Source organism: Hyposmocoma kahamanoa, unplaced genomic scaffold, assembly GCF_003589595.1.
Source record: "Hyposmocoma kahamanoa isolate Upper Pololo Valley unplaced genomic scaffold, ASM358959v1 66, whole genome shotgun sequence".
NCBI classification, from domain to species: Eukaryota; Metazoa; Arthropoda; class Insecta; order Lepidoptera; family Cosmopterigidae; genus Hyposmocoma; species Hyposmocoma kahamanoa.
Window position 1 is genome coordinate 20,479,420 of NW_020653854.1, and position 22,626 is coordinate 20,502,045.

A 22,626-nucleotide genomic window follows, 5' to 3' on the forward strand; every position below is an offset into this window, starting at 1 on the left:
CACAGTCTAATTGAGAACTTCATCCTTTTTTGAAGTCGGTTAAAAATGGTGATATTTCTGTTCAAAATTGCATGTCAGTCTTTTTTTAATTTAAAATGTTGCTTGGCAAACAGTACAGTGACAAGCCGAAAATTGGCGCTTTTTACTTTTGAACGCGACTCAAGTCACGGCGTGAGTAGGAATAACAATAATAATACTACAAACAATACAATAATAACACATATATTATTATAATAATTTTAATGTTACTCACAAATAGCACTCATAGTCATATTACTAACCTAGTATTTATATGATCTGTGTTACTAACTATAGTTTAAAAGATCTTGTATAAAATAACACATGCCGTTTTTTCACTCTCTTTTAAAATTGTTTGAAATCACTTGAGCGGTGTTCTAAGTGACAATATGCACTTTGAATTGAATTTTGATGTTGCCAGTGTTTAAACTAGTTTATTACTAGTACATTAACACAGATTATGTATTAAATTAATAACACAGAACATGATTTTATACGAGGTGTCGCCAGCACATTCGATGTTGGATGTAGGTGACGATACCCTATATATAACATGTGTACAGACACTAAAAGCACTTCTGAAGCGTGCTGGCTAGGAAGGTTCTGTTGACTTAATTTGTTTTACATAAACGTATTTAAAAAAACGTATATACACAAGATTTTATAATCTCTATCAAATTATTATTAATAAAAAATCGACGTGTAGGCAACACTAAATCAGTGTGATATTTTTCAGTATGCTTATTACGTCATTTTGTAAAATCGTTGAACCATTTCTTTTTCTTTAACAAAACTCTGTCATTTTAACATATGAGAAATCGCAGCAGCGCCTCACAATATTACTCTGGATTTAAAATACACACTATAAACATAAGTACACAAAAACACGTAATAAGTTAATATCAATGTATTAATTCAGTAAGAGTAACAATACTACTACTTAATAGGTATTGGTGATTCTTATTGGTCGGTCCAACTCTAGAGCGAGCCTGCGCAGTGGCCGCACTCACAGTCATCGGCCGGCTGAAGGCGGCGGCGACTGGCTGTTCCAATTTCGAATTCGCAAATCGAAAAATAACGAACACTTTTATTTAAAAATTATTTAGTTTTAAACATTTTTTTCCTCAAGAATACAGATCTATCTAGCCAGGTATGTTAATTTTTTAATTTTACACGTGTTTTTTTTATGTCATCGTTAATGTAAGTATTTAATCGTATGCACGTGTGAGCGTGCGACCCGCGTAAACATTTGCCATTTAATCATATTATAAGAAAAATTAATTTTCCATCTGTTCGTTTTATGAATGAAAGGTGTAAAAGGAATTTAATGAATGGAAACAATATATATTATTGCTGGAAACATAATTGTTTGTATTACATTAGTCACGCGAGTACCCTCATTAATGTAATGTTTTAACGAACTTTTGAAATTGAAAAATAATATACTTTACGGTTAGAAGCTTCGTGTTAACAAGTTTTTTATTTATTAGCGTTCTGTTGTCTATGTTCTATGTCATCAATGTTCTATAATCTTAATTTTAATGCTGGCCTCCTCACAGATGATACTGATGACATTGAGATATTACCTAATCACTAAAATGATGATAAAAAAATTCGTAGTAGCTTTGTCAAGTAAAAAATAGACGACTCGTGTGTTAAAAAAAAACATTTTGTAGGAGCATGTAAAATTTTTTCTTTTACAACATTTTGAATTATCTATCTAGAACATTTAAAAACAGTTTTTTTTATAGCAAAATGTATAAATTACGTACCAATAGATAATCAAAACTGCACACAATATGCAAAATATCACCATTGTAATAATTTTTTGCATACATAAGTCTAATTGAACTCTAATTGAATGAATTTAAGTTAGCTTTCACATACTCGTTTTTTTCATATTTATGAAAAATAATACCTATTTTTTTTATAACTTTCTAAAGATTGTGTTTATTAAACAAAGTAATACCCATGTATATTAGAATAGGCACTAAAATTTTTCACCGAATTACCATATTGTTTATATCAAGGATCGACGACCGTCTGGGTCATTGTCAAAAGTTTTATAAACATCGCGCAAACTTATATTAATTGTGTCACTTGTTTAGTTTTGTTTATAAAAATGTGTCATTGTTATCGAAGGCAGAGTCATTTCTTTTGTTATAAAACTCGCATATTAACGCGACAAAATGGTTACATATTCACACCATTAAAACAATAAAAATATACTGAAAAGTAAGTACGCAATTGACATCCATCTCACCTGATTAAAAGTGACGATGCGATGGATGGTGCATGCACACTTAAATAATGCCTATTCACTCCCACCTTGAAAAGGCCAAGTTATATTGCTCAGGGAATTCCACTACATAGCCGCTCGCCATATAAATGTGGAAGCAAAGCCCTTTTGTTATTTTGTATCAATTTAGGAATAACCTGTATAAAGTTTGACTTAAAACGAATAAAAAAATTCTTTTATAAGGAAATCTTGGGTAAATTAATATTATGCCTGTACAGTGACCAACGATGAATCGTTATTAAATGTTTTTGTACATTTCATTTGCAAACACACGTCCATGTTGCCTAATGCATATCAGTCTCCAGTAACAAAAATTACATTTTTGAAGTAGGTATCGGATGACAAAAAAAACAAACCATGTTTTGCTTTCTATCAATCAGTTGGATGTCTCTGGTACTGGTTAGCTTTAAGAATAGTGTTACCTAGCGTACATACGGGTGCATATTTAGTGAGTCTTGTGTCATTGCAATTGGTCATATCACTTAGTTAGAATTTTTAATCAAAAGGACTTCAAAGCGAATTTGAAAAGCCTCTCGGTAATTTAAGTCATTCGATACGACTGCTGTTGTGACATAAAACTATGATAAACACACCAGATGTTTTATTTTCAAGTGCCTAGTGATATGTATAAACATAGGAATATTCAAGGTTTTATTGATTGTTCGGCTTTCAGATTTTTTTGTATTACATATATCTATCTACTTCATAAAAGTATTGATATTTTATAGAGTGTTGAAAAAATACTTTTGATATTTCACGGGGTGGTCTTATTTTCTTTATAATATCTAGTGACGGGACGAACCAGTCGTGTGCCTGATGGTCAGCTACACGCCTGTCCATAACAGATACAGTGCCATTCAGGGCTTTAAATCGCAAAGATCTTATGGGCACTACCACTGCGTCCGTCACCCTGAGACATAACTTGACAAGTCCCATGTGCCTGTAATTTCACCAGCACCCTTATCCTTCAAAACCGGAACACAGTAATGCTGACATTACTGCTTGGTGGTAGAAATAGGTAAGGTGGCAGTACTTCCCTGGACGAACTCTTTCACATAGAGCTCTACTGCTACTACCGGTACTATAGTAAATTGTTCTACAGATTTCTAAAGGTAGTCGAAGATAGATATAAATAATGGACAGCGCAGAATCGGTTTTCTTTTTCTTTTTCTTTTTCTTTTTTCTTTTTCACGTAACTCCAGGGCAAAGATCTGAGGGGCACTGCCACTGCGCCCGTCACCCTAAGACGTAAGTTGACAAGTCCCATACACCTACAATTTCAGCAGCAAAGTTCTTTCAGGGAAGTAGTGCCAATTTCTGCCGCCTAACCACTACTGCGTTCCGGTTTAGAAGGGTAAAGGTGCTGGTGGTAGCTTACCATCAGGCGCACGATTTGTTCGTTCTATCACTTAATTATTTAAAAAAAAACTTATTTGTATGGAGCGGTTTTCTATTTCTTATTTAGTTTCAGTTTTATTGTTAACCAAAATCAGTGCAATTGACATTAAAAACAGAAACTTTAGGTACAAATATCTCGAAAAATGCAAATGTGTTATGGCAAGGAAGGCTGAGTAGCATTATTTTATGCAGCGTGCACGAAGAAAGCGAGTAGTATACACAGTATTGTACTTTAAAAGTCTTTTTTCACGTAACACAAACTGTATTATAAATATATTTATGTGTGTTATACAAATTACTAAACAATATGTGTAGGTAAGTATCAAGAAACTGAATTGGCACCCACTTGAATATTCATTATCTTCGAAGGGTTCATTGTTCCGAACTTGGTCACTTTGTCACATTTATATTTTAGTTGAGATTATAGATTATACTTCTATGTATTATAGAAAATGTTTCTTTTCTTTATTGTCAAATAAAGAATAAATTGAGATTACTTATTTTTCGTAAAAGCATGGTATGCTCATTAAGTAGGGAAAAAACTTAGAATTGTATTTTCAAACAAACGACCGCTTCAAAAAACAAATATACGCGTTTTAGTAAAACAAATAACTTATTTTCCTATCTATAACAATCACGAAAACCTAAGACCTCGATATTCATTAAGTAATTTGTTAAAATATTAATATATTAATATACTAATTGTAGTAACATATAGTGTTATTTTTATATTCTACATTTTAGCGAAAATAAATATAGCAACTGTAAAGTCTTGCGCAAAATGTTTTTTACAAAATAAATCTTAACGTGTATTGTAATGAAATTTAGTTTTTTCCCTAATACATAGTTCGAACAAAATTGCATCTGAAGGACTTTGCCCTCTCTCAGGACATCGACTTTGCGTAATATTATCCGAGCCTGATGCTTTTACCGACTGGCCTTTAGGATAACAACCTGTTATTTTATTTTTGACGATGTCGTCATGGTGCATTTCGTAAGGAATTTCATTTTAAAAGAATAAAAATATATTTCTTTTTGTGTTAGTTCATTTTATATTACTTTGCATTAGTGCACGGTGATGAAGCACACGTACTCAATTATTCTCAGATTTCTTACTTAACACGTGACATCTGGTTAAAAACAATTATTTCCACTTATAACAGACATGTTTCAATCTGATCATGATTGTAACACTCGTATTAGTAACAAGCCTATTTCTAAAGTTTTATGGGAACCCTTAATTATTAGGAACTAAAATTTATAGTGCCGATGAAGAGCTGAATTAAAATACGCGTAGTTGCGGTAAGTGGACTAAGTGAAGAGGAAACACTATGTAATATTCAGACAAAATTGTATCGTTAAATGATGATAAAACTAAGGATATAAAGTGATTTTTGTATTTAAGTTACGCGATAAGTCAGACATTTCTGAACCGATTTTGATGATTATTTTTTGTTGGAAAGAGGGTATCTCGGTAGTGGTCCCATTTAAATTGGAAGAAAATATTCCGCTTCTAACTATGGCAAACTAGGGTATGAATGACTTTTGAGGTCGGTTTGTTTAGTACTCTGTACAGATTTTTAACGACTTCAAAAAAAGGAAGAGGTTATTAATTCGATAGTTTTTTTGTGTGAACTTTACTTCGACATTTGTGAATCGATTTCGATGGTTCTTTTTTGTTGGAAAGGTGGTATTCCTGTAGTGGTTCCATCCAAATTTGAAGATTTCATAAAAGAAACGCGACCTCTAAATTTCTTGAAATGACATTTATTTACCAAGTTGATATCGATTACTGGAAAGTGCGCGATACCGAATTCGTCCCCAGTTTGCCACCCTTAGAGGTAAAATATTTTCTTCAAATTTAAATGGAACCAATACTGAGGTAACCTCTTTTGAACAAAAAAAGAATCATCAAAATCGGTTTACAAATACCGGAGTTATCGTGTAACATACATACAAAAAAATAAAAATGAAGTCGACATGAGAACCTCTTCCTTTTTTTTTTGGAGTCTGTCAAAAATATTCCACCTCTAAGAGTGGCAAATTAGGCATGAATACAGTTTATTGGAATTCATTCACTTTGCGTTAACCGATTTCAATAAAATTGGCAAATGTATGAAATTGAAATGAAAGGCACATCGGACTTGTCAACTTATGTCTCAGGGTACCCGGTGGTAGTGCCCCTTAAATCTTTGTGATTTAAAGGTCTGAGTGGCACTACAACTGTTATGGATAGGCGTGTCGCTTACCATATTACCAATATTCAACAAACTGTTGAGGTCGGTTTATTTTTATAAAAAAAGTTACGACTGGGCTTTACCAAGCGACACATCCATTCGTTTCCCTTTATAGATTTAGTATAATTGTATTAGACCAAACTACACGGTTCACAAAGAAAATTGGTCAGAGACCTCAGGTCTAAGAAGACGGCCTTGGCGGAATTCGGTCTCGGTCCGACACACATCGTTACTCGTGCGTGGCACCAACGGTGGTACACGATGCTCTGTAGTCTTACGTGTAGATAATTAAATATTAGTTATTTGTACAATCAGTATCGTTTTTATAGAAAGAAAAAACTGTGTTCAAAATACCTGTATATTAAAAAATACTATACTATGTAACAAGTAGCTTGATTAAAATTACAGATCGGCGAAATTGGAACGGTATATGTTTGTAGAGCGATTTACAAATACTTTTTAAACACGAAAAAAACATGAATTATTTTACCTATTTACGGTACCAATAATTGAAATCCACAAATCATTAATAAAACGCTTGTGGAATCAATTACAACAAGAAATATTATTAAATTTTATTTTTACTTACGTCCGACGGAAAAAAGCTTGTGATGGGACACATCATTCACTACTGATTCGTATAATACAATGTCAAATTTCACATTGTATTTGAATAAAGTTACGTTGCAAAAATATGCGCTCTATAAAAAATTGATCTTTTAGAATTAAAAGATTTAGAAAGATAGAGAGTGGTAATTTTTTCATTCCCTTGGAAAGTACAAAACCAATAGTACTGAAATATATACTTGAGGTTTCATTGGACGGGTATGTTTATTGTTGTTTTTTTTTTTACTTTTTACTTAATTTAATTAAGTGGAGTATTGATTACAGTTTTCATAAATTTACTTAATCTCTATAACTTTGTCACTAAATACTGTGTTCACCTGTATTTGGCTTGTATATAGGATTATGTCCTTGGCCAGTCTTCAGATCTTAAATATTGTAATACGTGTGCTATTGGTGTACCTACTTATCATAAATAAATAGTCAAATTAAAGGGTTTTTGAAAGGAAAATCTAAATGTACATATGTGTTTAATTGTAAATTGAATAATAAATTTAAAATAATAATAATAATAATAATAATATAGCGAAATCTCACAATACATTTACTAATCAGTACCTTTTTTTAAGAAAAAGACACTCATTTCGACATCCACATTACAGTTCTGTGTTGCCAGAGCATAAAAGTATAAACCAGTTTACTTCTAATCAACATTAAAGTAACCACTTAGCTAAATTATTAATAACGTTAGGTTGTACTAGCACTCCGCTTGTCAGTAAGTTGCTTGGTGCCATACTAACTAACATCTGTTTTATTATAGATTTTGTCAGCTTGCTTGATGTGAATTATGGTAAAGTACCGTAAAAGTACCTTATTATAAAACCCGCATTTAATACGTGCTGAGCGTGTGTGAGCAGTGGTGGCAAGAAAGGTTCATTCATTATTTAAAAAATATACTTACTTATTTACGATTTTATAATCTCAATCAAAATGATTAATAGTGAAAAATTAAGAAGTAGAAGCCGGTAAACTCTAGGCTGGCAGTTATTTCCGTCAAAGAATAAGTTTAGCAATTCAAAGGGGAAATGTTGCCAGTATTTTGGGCACGATGCCCCAAAGTACTGCACTAGAGAAAATTTTCTACTTATACATTTTGATATGAATAATAATAAATTTATTTGCCATAATAATAATACGACATGCATAGTGTACAGTAAGTAAGTATCAAAGAATCGGTAGATATGACCGCTGGAACTTAAAAAAGGAAAACCTATGCTATAAATACCAGATATTGTATATCTGGTAATATATATTGTATTATCATTACTTAACTCAAATAAAGTAATTGCTTCAGCTAGAGAAGTAGACAACACTAAATCGATTTGACATTTTTTGCAATCTTGTAAACTGGGTCGAACAAGATTTTTCTTTAACAAATCTTCTGTAGTAAAACAAAATAAATATTCAATTGACAATTTTTTGGATCTATTGAGCGTGTTCGTTTTTTCAAACAAACCAATGTTTCGGATTCCTTACAGGACTCATCGTCACGGTTGACTGTACATCTTGTATATACTTGTAAATATTGATCTTCTTCTGATTTGACGTTCTTTGAAAAAAGAAATGTTCGCAATTTAGGTCCAAAAAATGCTTTCATTTCCAATGTGTAACAAACCTGTGATAAATTGTGTATTTTTTATGATACCAAGTGCTGGGACGAACAAGTCGTCCTCCTGGCGTTAAGCGACACGCCTGTCCATAGCAGTTGCAGTGTCACTCAGAGTTTTATATCGCAAAGATCTGAGGGACACTGCCACTGTACCTGTTACCCTGACACATAAGTCGACAAGTCTCATGTGCCTGTAATTTCACTAGCACCCTTATTTCCCTTCAAAACCGGAATGCACTAATGTTTACATTACTGCTTGGCGGCAGAAATAGATAAGGTAAAGTTTATGGCCGGACACAGGACTTTCCCATGATTTATTTAATTATGCTTTGTTAGAGCTAAGAAGTACATACCTACATAAAAAAGCGTAGACTTTAAATCTTAGACCATAAAGCAAGCCCGCACAGTGGCCGCACTCGCAGTCATCGGCCGACTTCAGGCGGTGACTAGTTGTTTCTATTTCAAATTTAAGAATTATTTTATTTTTAAACATTTTTTTTTCGTCAAAACTACAGTTTCCTGTCAGGTATGTCTTTTTAAATTATACGTATTTATTCAGATATTGTTATTTGCATATATATTTTGCGATGCTATTGTTTTTTCTATGTTATAAAAGAAAGGTTTAAAGTTTTTTTATTAACGAAAATTGTGCCAAACAAAGCTGGGAATATTTTTTTATTTTATTCAAGTGAATAATTTTACTGCTCTAATAATATATTGCAAATTTTTATTCAAGTTTTGTGTTAATTGTCGAGATGAGAGATCAGGTTTTAAGTTTTTCTGCCTCTGTGGCCGAACAGTTACCATGTCGGACTGCCACGCAGAGGTCCCAGGTTCGATTCCCGGGCCGGAAGAAATATTTGTATGGCCTACGTTTATTTCTCTCGTGAGTTTGTGTTAATTTGTGGTTGTCTATGTGTGTGTCCATGGCACCCGCAACACAGGGTTTGCCTAGTGCGGCGGTATGTTGAGTGTGTGCGTTATTATAAAAAAAACAGCATGTAAATAACAAATTTGCAATATGTTTTGAAATATTTTAATTGGTCCAATGTGTCGAAAGATATGTTTACAGCATAAAACACCATAGACAACATATTATTATACTAATATGGAACAATTTGTCACAATTTTTGTATTTCTGTGAGTTTAAAGAAACCACAATAAATTTGCAGTTGACAAAACACAGCACTTGGGTTTCAATTCTATTCCCGGTGAACTTATTTTTAACTTGGCGTCCTTTTCATATGTATTTATGTTGGGATTACAGATATACTTCTATTTATTACAGGAAATAGTTCTAAAACTTTTTCAACTACAACCACCTTACTCAATAAGCAAAGCAAGCTCTTCCTTAGAAATAAGTTGAGATTTAAAACAGCTTGTAGCTGATCTAAAGTGACCAAAGCCAGTGTTGCCAGTTCGCCCCACTAAAACCTGCTTATATTCTTCTTCTTTCTAGACGTTTTCAACCATATCGGCGTAGGCCTCCTTCAGCTTCTCCCACTTCTCTCGGTTCTGTGCCATCTGTATCCAATTCAACTCCGCCACTTTATTTACAGCTCATATTAAATAACACAACAAGAGGGTCGTTGCTTCGAACCGAAAGAGTTTTCGAAATTTACGTAAAAAATTAAATTTGTAAAATTCAATTTGAAATATACCATGGGCCTTTTGGTGAAAAAAAATCGTGAAGAAACCTGGTTACATCTGCGCAGCATATGGATAATGTGTGTGAAGTACCTAATCCACATTGGGCCCGCGTGAGAACAGTCCAAGGCCAGCTGTGAAAGGAGACTCGTGCCTATAATATGTATTCAGCACCTGCATAAATTTATGGCTCCCCCAAAAGTCCAATTTATGAAATAGGTATAAAAAACCCAATCGGCTCTTCTCACTATCCTCCACCAGGTCCCTAAGTGGTTCTTCAGTGATTTACTCTCGTTATTAAACTGGCCAATTCAATGGCTTTTTGAGAAAACACTCCCCACCGACTAATCAAAAAGTCCCCCAAGTCATCGTGTATTTTTGCTATCAGTACACTCATGCCGATTCTCTCCTATACCTCTCTTCTAAGTGAAGCCTCCAATAGAGTCCCGGGTCGAATTACATGCCGACTTGGGCGCCTTCAGAGTCGCCACTCAATTTATAAAACGTTACATTTCGTCCTTTGCCCAGTTGCGCAGTCAGGGAAATCAACTTCATTTCTTCATTAAAAAAATTATGCCACGGACCAAATTAAGAGTTATTTTCGTGTATACAGAATAAATTGTTCACAACGTTATTATTCCAATGCACCGAATGTCACGCTAGCTATGTGGTGTTGCAACGTAACGCCACTTACTTACGAACCCCAGCATCCCTCCCCGCTTCGTCTTCTGGCCCCTTGACCTATGAGCACGCGTTCTGTCGTTGGACATCGTATCAATCCTGTAGCGCTAATTACAACAATTTGTGTAACATTATCCGAAGCTGTTTTACCCATAGTTTTTTAGGATAACAGCCTTTGATTCCTTTGATTTTGATGACGTGATCATAATGCATTGTGTAAGGAGTTTATGGGTCGTTGTGATTTAAACCCGTAAAAAGGTCACACTGCCATAAATCTACCATTAGGAAATTTACAGCTTTAAAAAATTTTTTTGTTAATTTATTTATTTCATGTTTCATTGCAATTTATATTTCGTTTAAAAAAATATAAAACAAAACTTAATGCGGACATTAAAAATGGGCCGATGTTCCAGTTCTCTTCGCGTTTCGTTTTACCCGAGACACAAATGTGTGATACACCAAAACGAAACGCCATTTGCACTTAAGTAAGACATTTTCGTGAACAGTATTTAACCGTGACATAAAAAAACTACTACTACCTACCACATTCACTCTCGCCATGAAAAGGCCCATGTTATAGCGTTCAGGGAATACATCTGCAGGCAGGGAATTCCACTGTATAGCCGTTCGCGATACTTATATGGAATTCTGTTTAACCTTAGCCTCATATTAAAAACAGCACAAAGTAAGTTACTTTAAAAATTATTCAAAATTTAGTTTTTCTGGTACTTTTACAATTCTTATCAATGGTACTTGATTTTATATATGTAATACGTCATTTTCATGGACACAGTTTCGTAAAGTTAAAATTGGATTGTAATGTTTTATATATCATTTCACTTCCACTATTGGCTACTTTCATGTTAACTGCCTCCGTGGCAGAACGGTTACCATCCCGGCTGCCACACAGAGGTCACAGGTTCAATTCCCGGGCCGGGAGAAAAGTTCTAGTGCCTACATTTTCTTTCCCTTGTGAGTTCGAGTGTAATTTGTGGTTGTCTATGTGTGTGTCCATGGCACCCGCAACACTGGGTTTCCGTAGTGCGGGGCTGTGTTGAGTGTGTGCGTCATTATTATTATTATGTTTAGTTAATCATTCTTTTTTTAAAGTAATAAACAAAATCCGCTACGAAAATGACGATGTTATTCTCATTTTCTTGAGATCCTTTATTTTTTGTGTTGAAAGCACACAAGAAACGATATTTTTTCAATAACATTTGTTTAAATTTATTATATTGTGTAGGTAGATGGAAATATAAATATAGGCGAAGTAATGCTTAAAATTTATACAATTATTTTCCGATTTTTCTTACTTAGCACGTAACAACCGATTGAAATCAATTCTACTCACTTATACTAAACACGTTTCAATCTGATCACGATTGAAACATGTTAGGTAGGTAGCGAACCTATTTGTGAATTTCTATAGGTATACTTCTAAAAATTTAAAATGTGACAGTTCTTACAATTCCTGAATAATTAGTGCTGATAGAAAACCGAATCAGACAATACGTTTCGGAAAGTGGAAACATTTCACAGACTTTTTCAAATCACTATGAATACTATTTTAAACTCCACTTTAGCATAATCGGTTCTGTTCCGTTTGAATGTTGGAGTTTGGTCTCAAGACCAGAATTGTCAATTTACGAAGATTCAAAATTGTAACACGTAACGATTGTTACAATTGTAAGTAGACACGGATTATTTTTATAGCCTACATAGTATGGTTAAAACTGGCTTAAAAAACTTCACCGAATTATGCCATCATATTTTCAATTGACGATCGGTGGTTTATACTGTGGGCGCTGGATAAGGAGATTCCGGGTTCGTTTTCTGGTAGGACCAAATTAGCAGATGAAGTTTTTGAAACTGATTCTGGTCTGGGTGTTCTGGGAAGGCAGAACAGACTACAACTTAACCAGAGCTACAGCTTTGTACCTTTTGTAATCAAAACCCTATCTAAACTTTTCGTTCGCTACGTTGAAGTCTCAAGGAACCAAAACACTGGAAACTTGCAAGTTGTGGAAAGGTTTCCATCTTGAAGTATTAGTTCTAGGCTATAATATGGCGTTCTTCAGAAAACGAGTCAACTAGGCTCTCAAAGTCTTAGAATGCATAGGCTGCCTCTGATGTTGCAGATTCCTACCTCTGTGGCCCAATGTTTGCACTGGTGTGCATGGGATGCGGATGAGGTTCGATTCCGGTACCGGTTTCGATTCCTGGTAAGACCAACTTGGGAAATCAACTTTTTTAAATTGGTTCTGATATGGGGGTACTGGGTTCCGAAGAGAATTTCGTTGCTCTGGTATTCCTAGTTCAGGTGATTCCCTAGTTTGAGACCAGATAATTGCTGTGGTTGTTTGCCACATTATTATTATTTATTTTTATTATATCCATGAGCACCATAACATCTCCTTTGACTCCTACTTAACATTGAGAAAAGCTACTACCACACGAGTAACGAAAACTACTACAGCCAAATAATTAGTTACGGCAATGGTAAATATTGAAAGCCTTAAACCGTGACCATGGGACCTGTAAAGGGCCCGAAACGTCGGTTTGTTTGAAAAAAACGAATATACGCGTTTAAATTCGGAAAAATAGTTTCATTTCCTATCTGTAACAATTGCGAAAACCCAAGAACTCGATTCTTTTGTTGTTCGAAAGAGGGTACCTCAGATGTGGTCCCATTTAAACTCAAAGAAAATATTCCACCTCTAAGGGTGGCAAACTACGGAATGAATGACTTTTGAGGTTGGTTTTTTAGTACTCTGTACTGATTTTATTTCCAATTCAACGCTTCCACTGTTACGCGGAATCAACCAAAGCCATTTGAGGTTGTATCGTGGCTTAAGCACGATGCTTTAGGGCGCGGTCCTCGATAAATTTTTAAATAGAAGAGTAAACGGCAAAAAATATAATAATAAAAAAAACATTTTAACCAAATAAAGATTTATGATCAATTTAAAGTTCAACGAATTTAGATGTTGTAGACAGTCAACTTTAGACGAGTTAAAATTTTACAAGAGTACTTGATACCAAGCAAGCGCGGCTTTGTATGTTACTAACAGTAATTATTCGAATGGGCAACTTATTTGCCTAAGTCGAATCCAAAAACAATCACTCGACTCGAGTCGAATGATTAACATACCAAATGCCTCTGTCATTCTAAATAGTTCTTTTTTGCCAAATGGTTACTCCTTTTTACCCGTTATGTGATATTTTGAAATATTAATGAATAAAATAATTTTAATTTTAATAATTTGACGTGATTGATGTGACGCGTTTAAGGAGACTCTTTTAATTATCCAAAATACCACGTCATCTTTTTTAAATTCGTTATAGTTCTGTGTACAAAACTATAGCTTTGCTTGGTCCATTAAACAGTACTTAGTTAGTAAGTTTGATTTCTGTAGCGGGCGTTTAGTGTATCATTTTCGTTGCTACTATATTATTATACTTTTCTGAATTATCTTTCATAAACAAATATCATTTGTAATTTAATTGCCAATTCTTCTTATTACCTACTTATTACTAGATGAAATATTGTGATACTTGGACGTGCATAAATATTCTTCTTAACACACCCTCACTTCCGTACGACCACATTTAACAAATTTTATACATTGCCTTACGCACGTACGGCATTGTATAGAATACCCAGACCATAATGGAGTTTATTTCATGCATTGCCTGACTGTTTTAGGCATTGTACAAAATACATAGGTATTGTGTAGAATACCGGATTCCAAACATTGCCTATAACATGTACGCATAACTTAATATTTCGTTCAGTAATTTTCAGGTAAGTTTTTTGTATTCAATTTTGGGGACAATTTTTATTATTTAATTACCCGAACATACCATCGTGAAATATTAAAGAATATTTCAGGTCACCACACTCGAATATTAAACTATACTTTATGATGATTGTAAATGGCAATACATTGAGTACATACCTAATTACATATACCTACCTATTGTTTATTTGTTTAAGTATAGAACTTTATTAGGTACTTACGTTGTTATATGGCTTTTTTTAACATGAACATTAATTTTGAATTATTATCGCAAAACATGATTTATGATTATGATCAATGAAAATATCATATTTAACTACATAAAAATTGTTAATTTTTTTTAAATAAAATCTCGCGATTGATGTTAATAGTCTTCGCGAACGCGAAATCGCGCGAGCTCGTGAGAAATCGGGCGAGAAATCGTGTTTCCGTTAAAAGTATAACAGTATAGTGTTATATGTAGGCAGAAAGACAATAATAAAACATTTCAATCCTCGCCTGGATAATCCTCCGCAATCCAAACCTGTTCCACCGAAGATACGCGAGCAGAAAATTGAAATGTTGAATTTGAAATTTTGTCATATAAATTTCAATCATCGTCTCGCCCCGCCGGTGGAAAACCACTTTTAGAGTCACATTTGACGTTTATTAAGTTTCTCAAAGGATTTCAATTGTAAATAAATGTACGGAACTTTGCCCTTATCATGTAGTTAAAAAAGACACAACTGACTACAATTGTGACCTTTAATTCTATTATTAGTCAAGTATTAAGTTACGTTTAAGTTAGGTAGATTATAATATGTTTTTAATATGTATGTATTATAATTTTTAAATGTCTAATTATAATACAATGAAATGAATATATAAGATAAATGCGAATATCATATCAAAAATATACTTTAACTATTTTTTATATAAAACAATAAAACCAAAAAATCTTTTAGTATATTTCCGAATTCTGAATTTGCTGTTTGTGCCTTTCTTTCTTCGGAAGGCAGATTACGTAATTAGCAGAGATCGAAAAAAAGCCAAAAATATTTATCCAAATTTCAAAGAAGTAACATATAAAGGTTGGAATTATCCAAGGTAGGTATTAACCTACCTCCCAAATCCCCGAGTAAATATCGTATATTGTTCTACATAATCATAATTAGTTACCTCGTACAAAGGATAGCTTTTTAAAAATGGAAGTAATATCGATTTTAACATAAAACGACTCAAGATCTCGGCCCATTAAAAATGTAAATTAGTTTTATGGGTCTAGTAGTAGTAAGTAGAGGTTAGAGTCCTCATAATAAGGCTGATGCTCTTTTACAGTTAAATAGTTGAATAGCTCGCATAGGATTCGGGGCCCCTATTATTAAACGTATCTCGAGTATACGAGCGAAAACAAAAATCAATTTTGGGGCGCAATTGAATGAAAATTCGTCATTACATTTGCCTTGTTAATTGTTAGATGATAATTATACACATTTAAAGAGCTTTTATTTTAACACAAAATTTCACATCCTCGTTGTAATAAGGTCACATCTGCAAAATGACAATTTTTCAGGAGAGAGGTTAAGAGATTCTACGAACGAACTTAGCCGTTAACGTTTCAAGCTTAACAATTGACAAAGACAATTGTATAAACTCATATACATTTATACATATTTCTTTCATGTAATTCATACTATTTTTAACCGACTTCAAAGAAAGGAGGAGGTTCTCAATTCTACTGTATATTTTTTTATGTATGTTTCGCCATGACTACGGCATTTGTGAACCGATTTTAATGATTATTTTTTGGTGGAAAGAGTGTACCTCAGAAGTGGTTCCATTTAAATTTGAAGAAAATATTTCACCTCTAAGGGTGACAAACTAGGGAAGGAAAGACTTTTGAGGTTGATGTTTTTAGGTCTCTGTAATGAGAGTATTATGACATTCTTTTTATAATACCAAGTGAACGCAGACGCAATGGATATGCATCCATTACAGTTGCAGTGCCACCTAGAGCTTTAAATCGCGAAAACTTTGCCACTGCGCCCGTCACTCTGAGACATAAGGTGAAAAATCCCATGTGCCTGTAATTTCACCAGCACTTTTATTCAAAACCGAAACTTCCCTGAACGAACTCTTTTACAAGGTTGTCTACTGCTACTAGACAACCTTCAAAATCTACTTAATGTCCAAATCATTATTTGGACATTAAGTAGATTTTGATTCCTCTAAGTTTTGAATACATTCTTTTTATCTATGAACATTAAATAATATGTCAAGCGATTCAAAGTCAATTTGACGTGATGTTAAGTTTCCGATAAATTGTAGTTTTCGTACTATTTTGAGTATTTGAATTGTATTGTATTTGTTAAGTTCATAATTTTATTACTTTTAATTTTATTAAGGTTTGTTCTATTATTTAACTTAAGAACATCATGACATTTGTTACAACATTATTCGCAATGTAGTTCCACAATGAATATTCCTCATATTGAAGAAATGTCAAAATATACATTATTTGATACAAAAATACAACATATTTTATACCAATTTAGAAAAATACTATCTTAACTTAAAACTGGAGGTAACTGTAAAAATGGACACATCATTAGTAAAAGTCGATTTAACTTGTATGACAAGCTTAAAAGTGTGGACAAAGAAATTCTAATTCTACATTCAAGTACGGTTCGTTCTGTTCCATATCTTTCGGTTCAATTATTTACCTACCTTAAAGTATCTAGTGTGAACGAAAATTTTGAAATTATGCTTTTATTGATAAAATAAGAGGGCATATGACCTCCATCTCTCTTGATGGAAAGTGATGATGAGGTCGTTAATAGAGCAAGCATCCCTTTATAATGCATGTTTACAGTCGCCTTGAAAAGGCCCTTTTCCACATTTATAAAGACTGAAATTCTTTATTTCTGTTCTTTCAGACAATGTTAAAAATCGGTGGCGGAGCCGCGTTGGTGGCGGCGATCGTCGCCGTGTTTGTGGTCGCCACACAAGGTCGCGACCCTGACCTTGAAGCTTTAGAACAAGAGGGGAAGCAATACATCTTAGAAAACGACAAAGCGGCTGGCCTCAGGAAAAACAGGGCTAGTCTCGCTGAATGGGCTTACACCTCGAATCTTACCACGGAGAATGAAGAGAAAAAGGTAATTAACAATAGCTACGCTATAAATATCAAATATAGTTATCTTTATCATCATCATCAACCCATTTATACGTCCCACTGCTCGGCACGGGTCTCTGTGAGTCTCGGTGAGTCTCTAGACCATATTCTGCCACACTGGTCCAATGCGGTAGCTTTGAAATTAAATTTCGCACATAAATTCCGAAAAAGTCAGAGGTGCGAGCTCAATCCCACGAAATGAAGAATAATGTCTAAAGAGTGCTGAATCCTAATATCACAATCCAGTATCTAAGTGTTATATCCGTTTCTACAAGTGATAGCGTATTGGTATTTGGTTCGTCTACTGGTTTGTCTGACTGTCGTATATAGACAGCCCCGTGTACAGCTGCATCGTGTGACGTGTACGCTCGAGGCAAATCATAAACAATCCGCGTACACTACACTAAGAAATAGGTATCAGGATCAGATTAAGACATTTAGTCGACTCACGTTTGTTTCAATATACTTGATAGGTTTGAAGTAGCATTAAAATTCTGTAGGTTTTTATCAAAACTTTCTTGGCATCCACTCAAGTTGCACAATATACGATTGGAATTATTTGGCCGTACTTCAACTGATATGCATGAAATTTGAAACAAGCATATGAAATACAATTCGAAGTATCCTGAAAAAAGTCCAAATTTTACATATCGATCTGATGTGAGATATGTATGGTCACCAACTCTGACAAAAGAAAAATAAGATATTGTGCTGCACTTCAGTATGGAATCAACATTGTGCCCAGTGTAGTTTGTTATCGTTCAATCGTTGCCATCACTTCACCAGATTTCTCACCGACGTAATTCAAATGAAATATCTATGACAACGATGATGTGTAATACGGTGTAAAAAATAAGGAAACTTTTACTATTATACTAACTAAAAAAGATAATGTTATAAATTATGGTAAAGAACTTATATTCAAATTAAAAGCAAATTATAACTATATATATACACAGAAGAGCGATGTCTCCTAACACATGCCCTATTAAGTAAAAGGAAACATCAGTACCTGAGTGAACCTTATGCCAAATTAACAAATAAAACATATTTTATAATAATTAAGAAATTATAAATAAAACTAACTTCAAATAGTCTAATTTCTTACAATTATATAACCTATTGTAAAATAATTTTAACAACAAGACAAGTTGTTTTTAGTAGATTCTTAAGTGACAATACGCTAATTTGACACTTTTGTAATTACAGTTACAAATTCAATTAGAAGTATCAAAGGAAGAGAAGAAAGCATGGGAGGAGACAAAGATGTATCACTGGCAAGACTTCCAAGATTATACACTGCGAAGGATGTTCAAGAAGTACACAATGCTAGGAGTATCCATTCTCCCAGATGATAAATATAAGTTGTTGATGAAGTCGGTGTCGGATATGGAATCAAATTATGCCACTGCGAAGGTCTGCTCATTTACCAATGCCACAAAATGCGACCTCGCTTTGGAACCTGGTAAGATTGCTAAAAAAGTTGAACCTGCTTTAAAATTACCCAAATTATCAACGGTTATTGGTGCGCGACGATATGACAAGGTTCGAAGATTTTATATGAAAAACCTACTTAGACTTAAATTCTACTTAAACGCCTTGTCGCTATTTAGTTATTTTAGACATGTAGTTTAGGGTCAAGAGCAGGTCAAGTTTGACAGTTAAGAGTTAAACTATGCCGCTAACTATAAAAAATTATTTCATTTATGGGGCAATGTATACGCTTCTATCATAATATTTCGGTTGATACTCAAAATTTGCATCTACGAGGTTAAAAACTGTTGTGAAACAGAAACTTTATACTAAAGGTTATTATTATACAGCTTCCACGTACTTGAATGACAAAAAACCGGGGTAATGACCCGTTTAACTCCTGCAGGTAGTCTCGATCTAAGATGTTTGAAATATATACTGTAAATGATAAATGTATACAAATGTTTATTATTTACAAAGGGCAGCCACTACAGTTTTTTACTCATTCTTCTCAGAGGAATCTGCCTTACGAATAAGTAGCAATGTTTAATTAATGTGACGATTTCTAGTGTATGAAATAAAGATTATTCCAGTTTGACTCAAAGTATCAAGTTTGATATACTCTTGATTGCATCATCCAAATTTAAAACGTTATAAAACTGTTTAATATCATTACAGAAAAGTGTGGCAGTGTTGTAGGGCATTATTTATATTAAGCCGTTGGTTTTCTATAAATAAATATTATTCAATGGTAACACATAAAGCCTCATTGTCATTACCAATTTCAATTCAATTGCATTCTTACATATACTAGTACAAAAGAACGTGTCTTCTGTAGTAAGTTGTTTGCTTATGAATGAAAATGTGCATTACAGACATCACGGATATATTTACAAAAAGTCAGAACCCAGAAGAGTTGAAGCACTACTGGGTAGAATGGCACAAAGCAGCAGGTGCCAAAGTTCGGGATAACTTTACAACATACGTGCAGATAGAGAACGAGGCAGCCAAATTGAATGGTAAGTAACTTTCTAAACCACTACTTGGTGCCTAAAGTGTCCAATTAAAAACTGGTTCTTCGTAAATCTATAAATTTAAACTAGTTTTGAATCTTTTTTACAGCCATTTTATAATGGTTTCTATAATTTAATAACTAACAATAACATTTATACAACCACACAACAATAAATACAGTAGAAGTGCTTAGTGGGCGTGATACATGTACCAACAGTACGCGGAGTTCCGTCTGATTAAGCCCTTATTTTAATTAAATTTCAATTATAAAATCAAAACGTCGTAACTTGCAATAACAGGTAGCAATATATAGCAGCAAGCTTCTACGCTATGCTAACTGGGTAAAATTTCGATTATGTATTAACAGTCCAGAATTTGTTATATATTTTTAAATTAAAAACTACGACCAATTATTATCAAGATTTCGTAATGTTTTAACATTATGTAAGTGAGAGTTTTGGCAACAGCGGTTCTGATAATAATAGCTTAAGTCACTTTCATTTCTTTTTTTACGTGTATACAGCTGTAATATTTGCCTCCTACATACGTGCTTCTACAAGTAAATTGGGCTAAAAAGGAAGAAGGCTTGCTTTTTACTGTTAGATTCATTGACTTATGGTTAGATTAATCAGTTTTCATCGGGCTGTAAAACTTGTGTCAAATATTTATCGCAATATTACAGATTACAAAAACGTCGCGGATTGGTGGCAGTCTGATTATGAAGTATCAGACTTTGAAGAGCAGTTAGCCAAATTATGGGAGGAATTAAAGCCCTTATACCAGCAAATGCATGCTTACGTCAGAAAACGCTTGAGAGACAAGTATGGAGATTCAGTAGTATCGGCTAGAGGACCCATTCCTGCTCATCTCTTGGGTAAGTTGCCCATCTGTACTTCTGATCTGGTCTAAGAATATTGCAATGGTTATCGATATTACCCTTTCTTGATATAATATCTTTTGTTGACCTTCGCTACAAAAGTGTTGCTAAAATTATACAGGTAACATGTGGGCGCAAACTTGGAACAATATTGAATCGTTCACCCGACCTTATCCGGACAAGAAAGAAATCGACATCACCCAAGCAATGCAAGACCAAAAGTATACGCCGTTGAAGATGTTCCAGATGTCAGATGAGTTCTTTAAGTCGCTAAACTTGACCGCAATGCCAGAATTGTTTTGGAAAAATTCGATCATCGTAAAGCCAGACGATAGAGAAATTGTATGTCACGCTTCTGCTTGGGACTTTTACGACGGGAAAGATTTTAGGTAAGTCCGAGTTCCAACATAGTTGTTTAGACAGAATACTATTTTTTTAATCAAATTAATTTTCACTACGCCGTGATAGCCATAGATATAGATATCTATGGTGGTAGCCAAATGGTTTGACCTACCGCCTCTCAAGCAGAGGCCGTGGGTTCGAAGCTGGATTCGGGATATTAGCTTTTCGGTGTAGGAAAACATCGAAACTTGCACTTCGAAGAAGGTTCACAACCCACGGAAAACGTGTGAAGTTCCCAACCCGCATTGGGCCAGCGTAGCGGAATGGCCTAAACCCTCGCCTGAAAGGAGACCCATGCCCTGCAGTGTAACGCGTAAAAGGGTTGATGATGATGATAACATTAATTTTCGTTGTAGCACGACAGTTCTGCATTTGTCATTTATTTTATTAGATTACAGAGCTAACAAACGGTACGTGTTTCATAACAGTTACGCCTTACAAAGTTTTGACCTTTTGGAGTTTCATTCAAAATTTTTCTTTGCATGTTGGGTTAACTGTAAAGGATCAAACAGTGTACAACTGTTGACTACGAATATTTTCAAACGACTCACCATGAAATGGGACACATTCAGTACTTCCTGCAGTACCGTGATCAGCCTGTTATATTCAGAGATGGAGCAAATCCAGGTAAACGAAACCTTTTACTTGAATTTTCAACTTTTTATACTTTTAAGGATCAAGATGTGCACGGTCGTGAACAAAGAGCAACTGAGGGTAGTCCACCATGAAATGGGTCATGTGCAATATTATTTGCAATACAGAGATCAGCCCCAAATTTTTCGTGAGGGTGCCAATCCAGGTGACTTGAAATATTCTACGGTGTCATCTTGTCGTAATTTATTTCGGGCGACTAACATAATTATCGTAAATTATTAAACACGATAAAAATACATTTATATATAGATTAAACCTTAGAAGCAAGTCATACATGTGGTGGTGGTTCAATTTGTTGGTATTCAGGCGTAGATAGTAGAATTACTAGACATTTCATTCACGGTAAACATTGACACAGTATGTAAGTATGACTTTAATATGCACTAACAAACCATTACGTAATTATTTACTAATTCATTTTATTTCATGCAATGCGTCGCAATTTCAAGTGGTGCCTTTCTGATCTTAAACTTAATTAATCCAATGCTATATCGGATTATTTCCATGACCGTGTGATTAATTTTATTTAATTATATTTTTAATTGGTACATTTGAGCTTTTCTTTTTTCCTTTTATCAAGCTTTATTCTCTGATATTTGGGACCACAGTGCCAGTTATCGTAACAAGTACTTCTTCTTAAAATAACTTGAAGTTAAAAAAATCATAGAGGTTTCATATTTTGCTATATCATATAAAGTCATAGTAACAATTTAAAATAACTGATGCATTTTCTTTTTTC

The 22,626-nt window shown here is 34.0% G+C and overlaps 1 protein-coding gene across 1 annotated transcript in view; it reads left to right on the top strand.

The window, feature by feature from the left end:
- LOC113232049 (angiotensin-converting enzyme-like) overlaps window positions 1-22,626 on the top strand; it is a 178,257-nt gene that overhangs the window by 54,390 nt on the left and 101,241 nt on the right. The window contains exons 2-7 of the mRNA XM_026466673.1: window positions 17,229-17,450; window positions 18,677-18,932; window positions 19,816-19,959; window positions 20,637-20,828; window positions 20,953-21,220; window positions 21,736-21,860. Of these exons, the coding sequence (XP_026322458.1) occupies window positions 17,229-17,450; window positions 18,677-18,932; window positions 19,816-19,959; window positions 20,637-20,828; window positions 20,953-21,220; window positions 21,736-21,860 (1,207 nt within the window). The remainder of the gene's footprint in view (window positions 1-17,228; window positions 17,451-18,676; window positions 18,933-19,815; window positions 19,960-20,636; window positions 20,829-20,952; window positions 21,221-21,735; window positions 21,861-22,626) is intronic.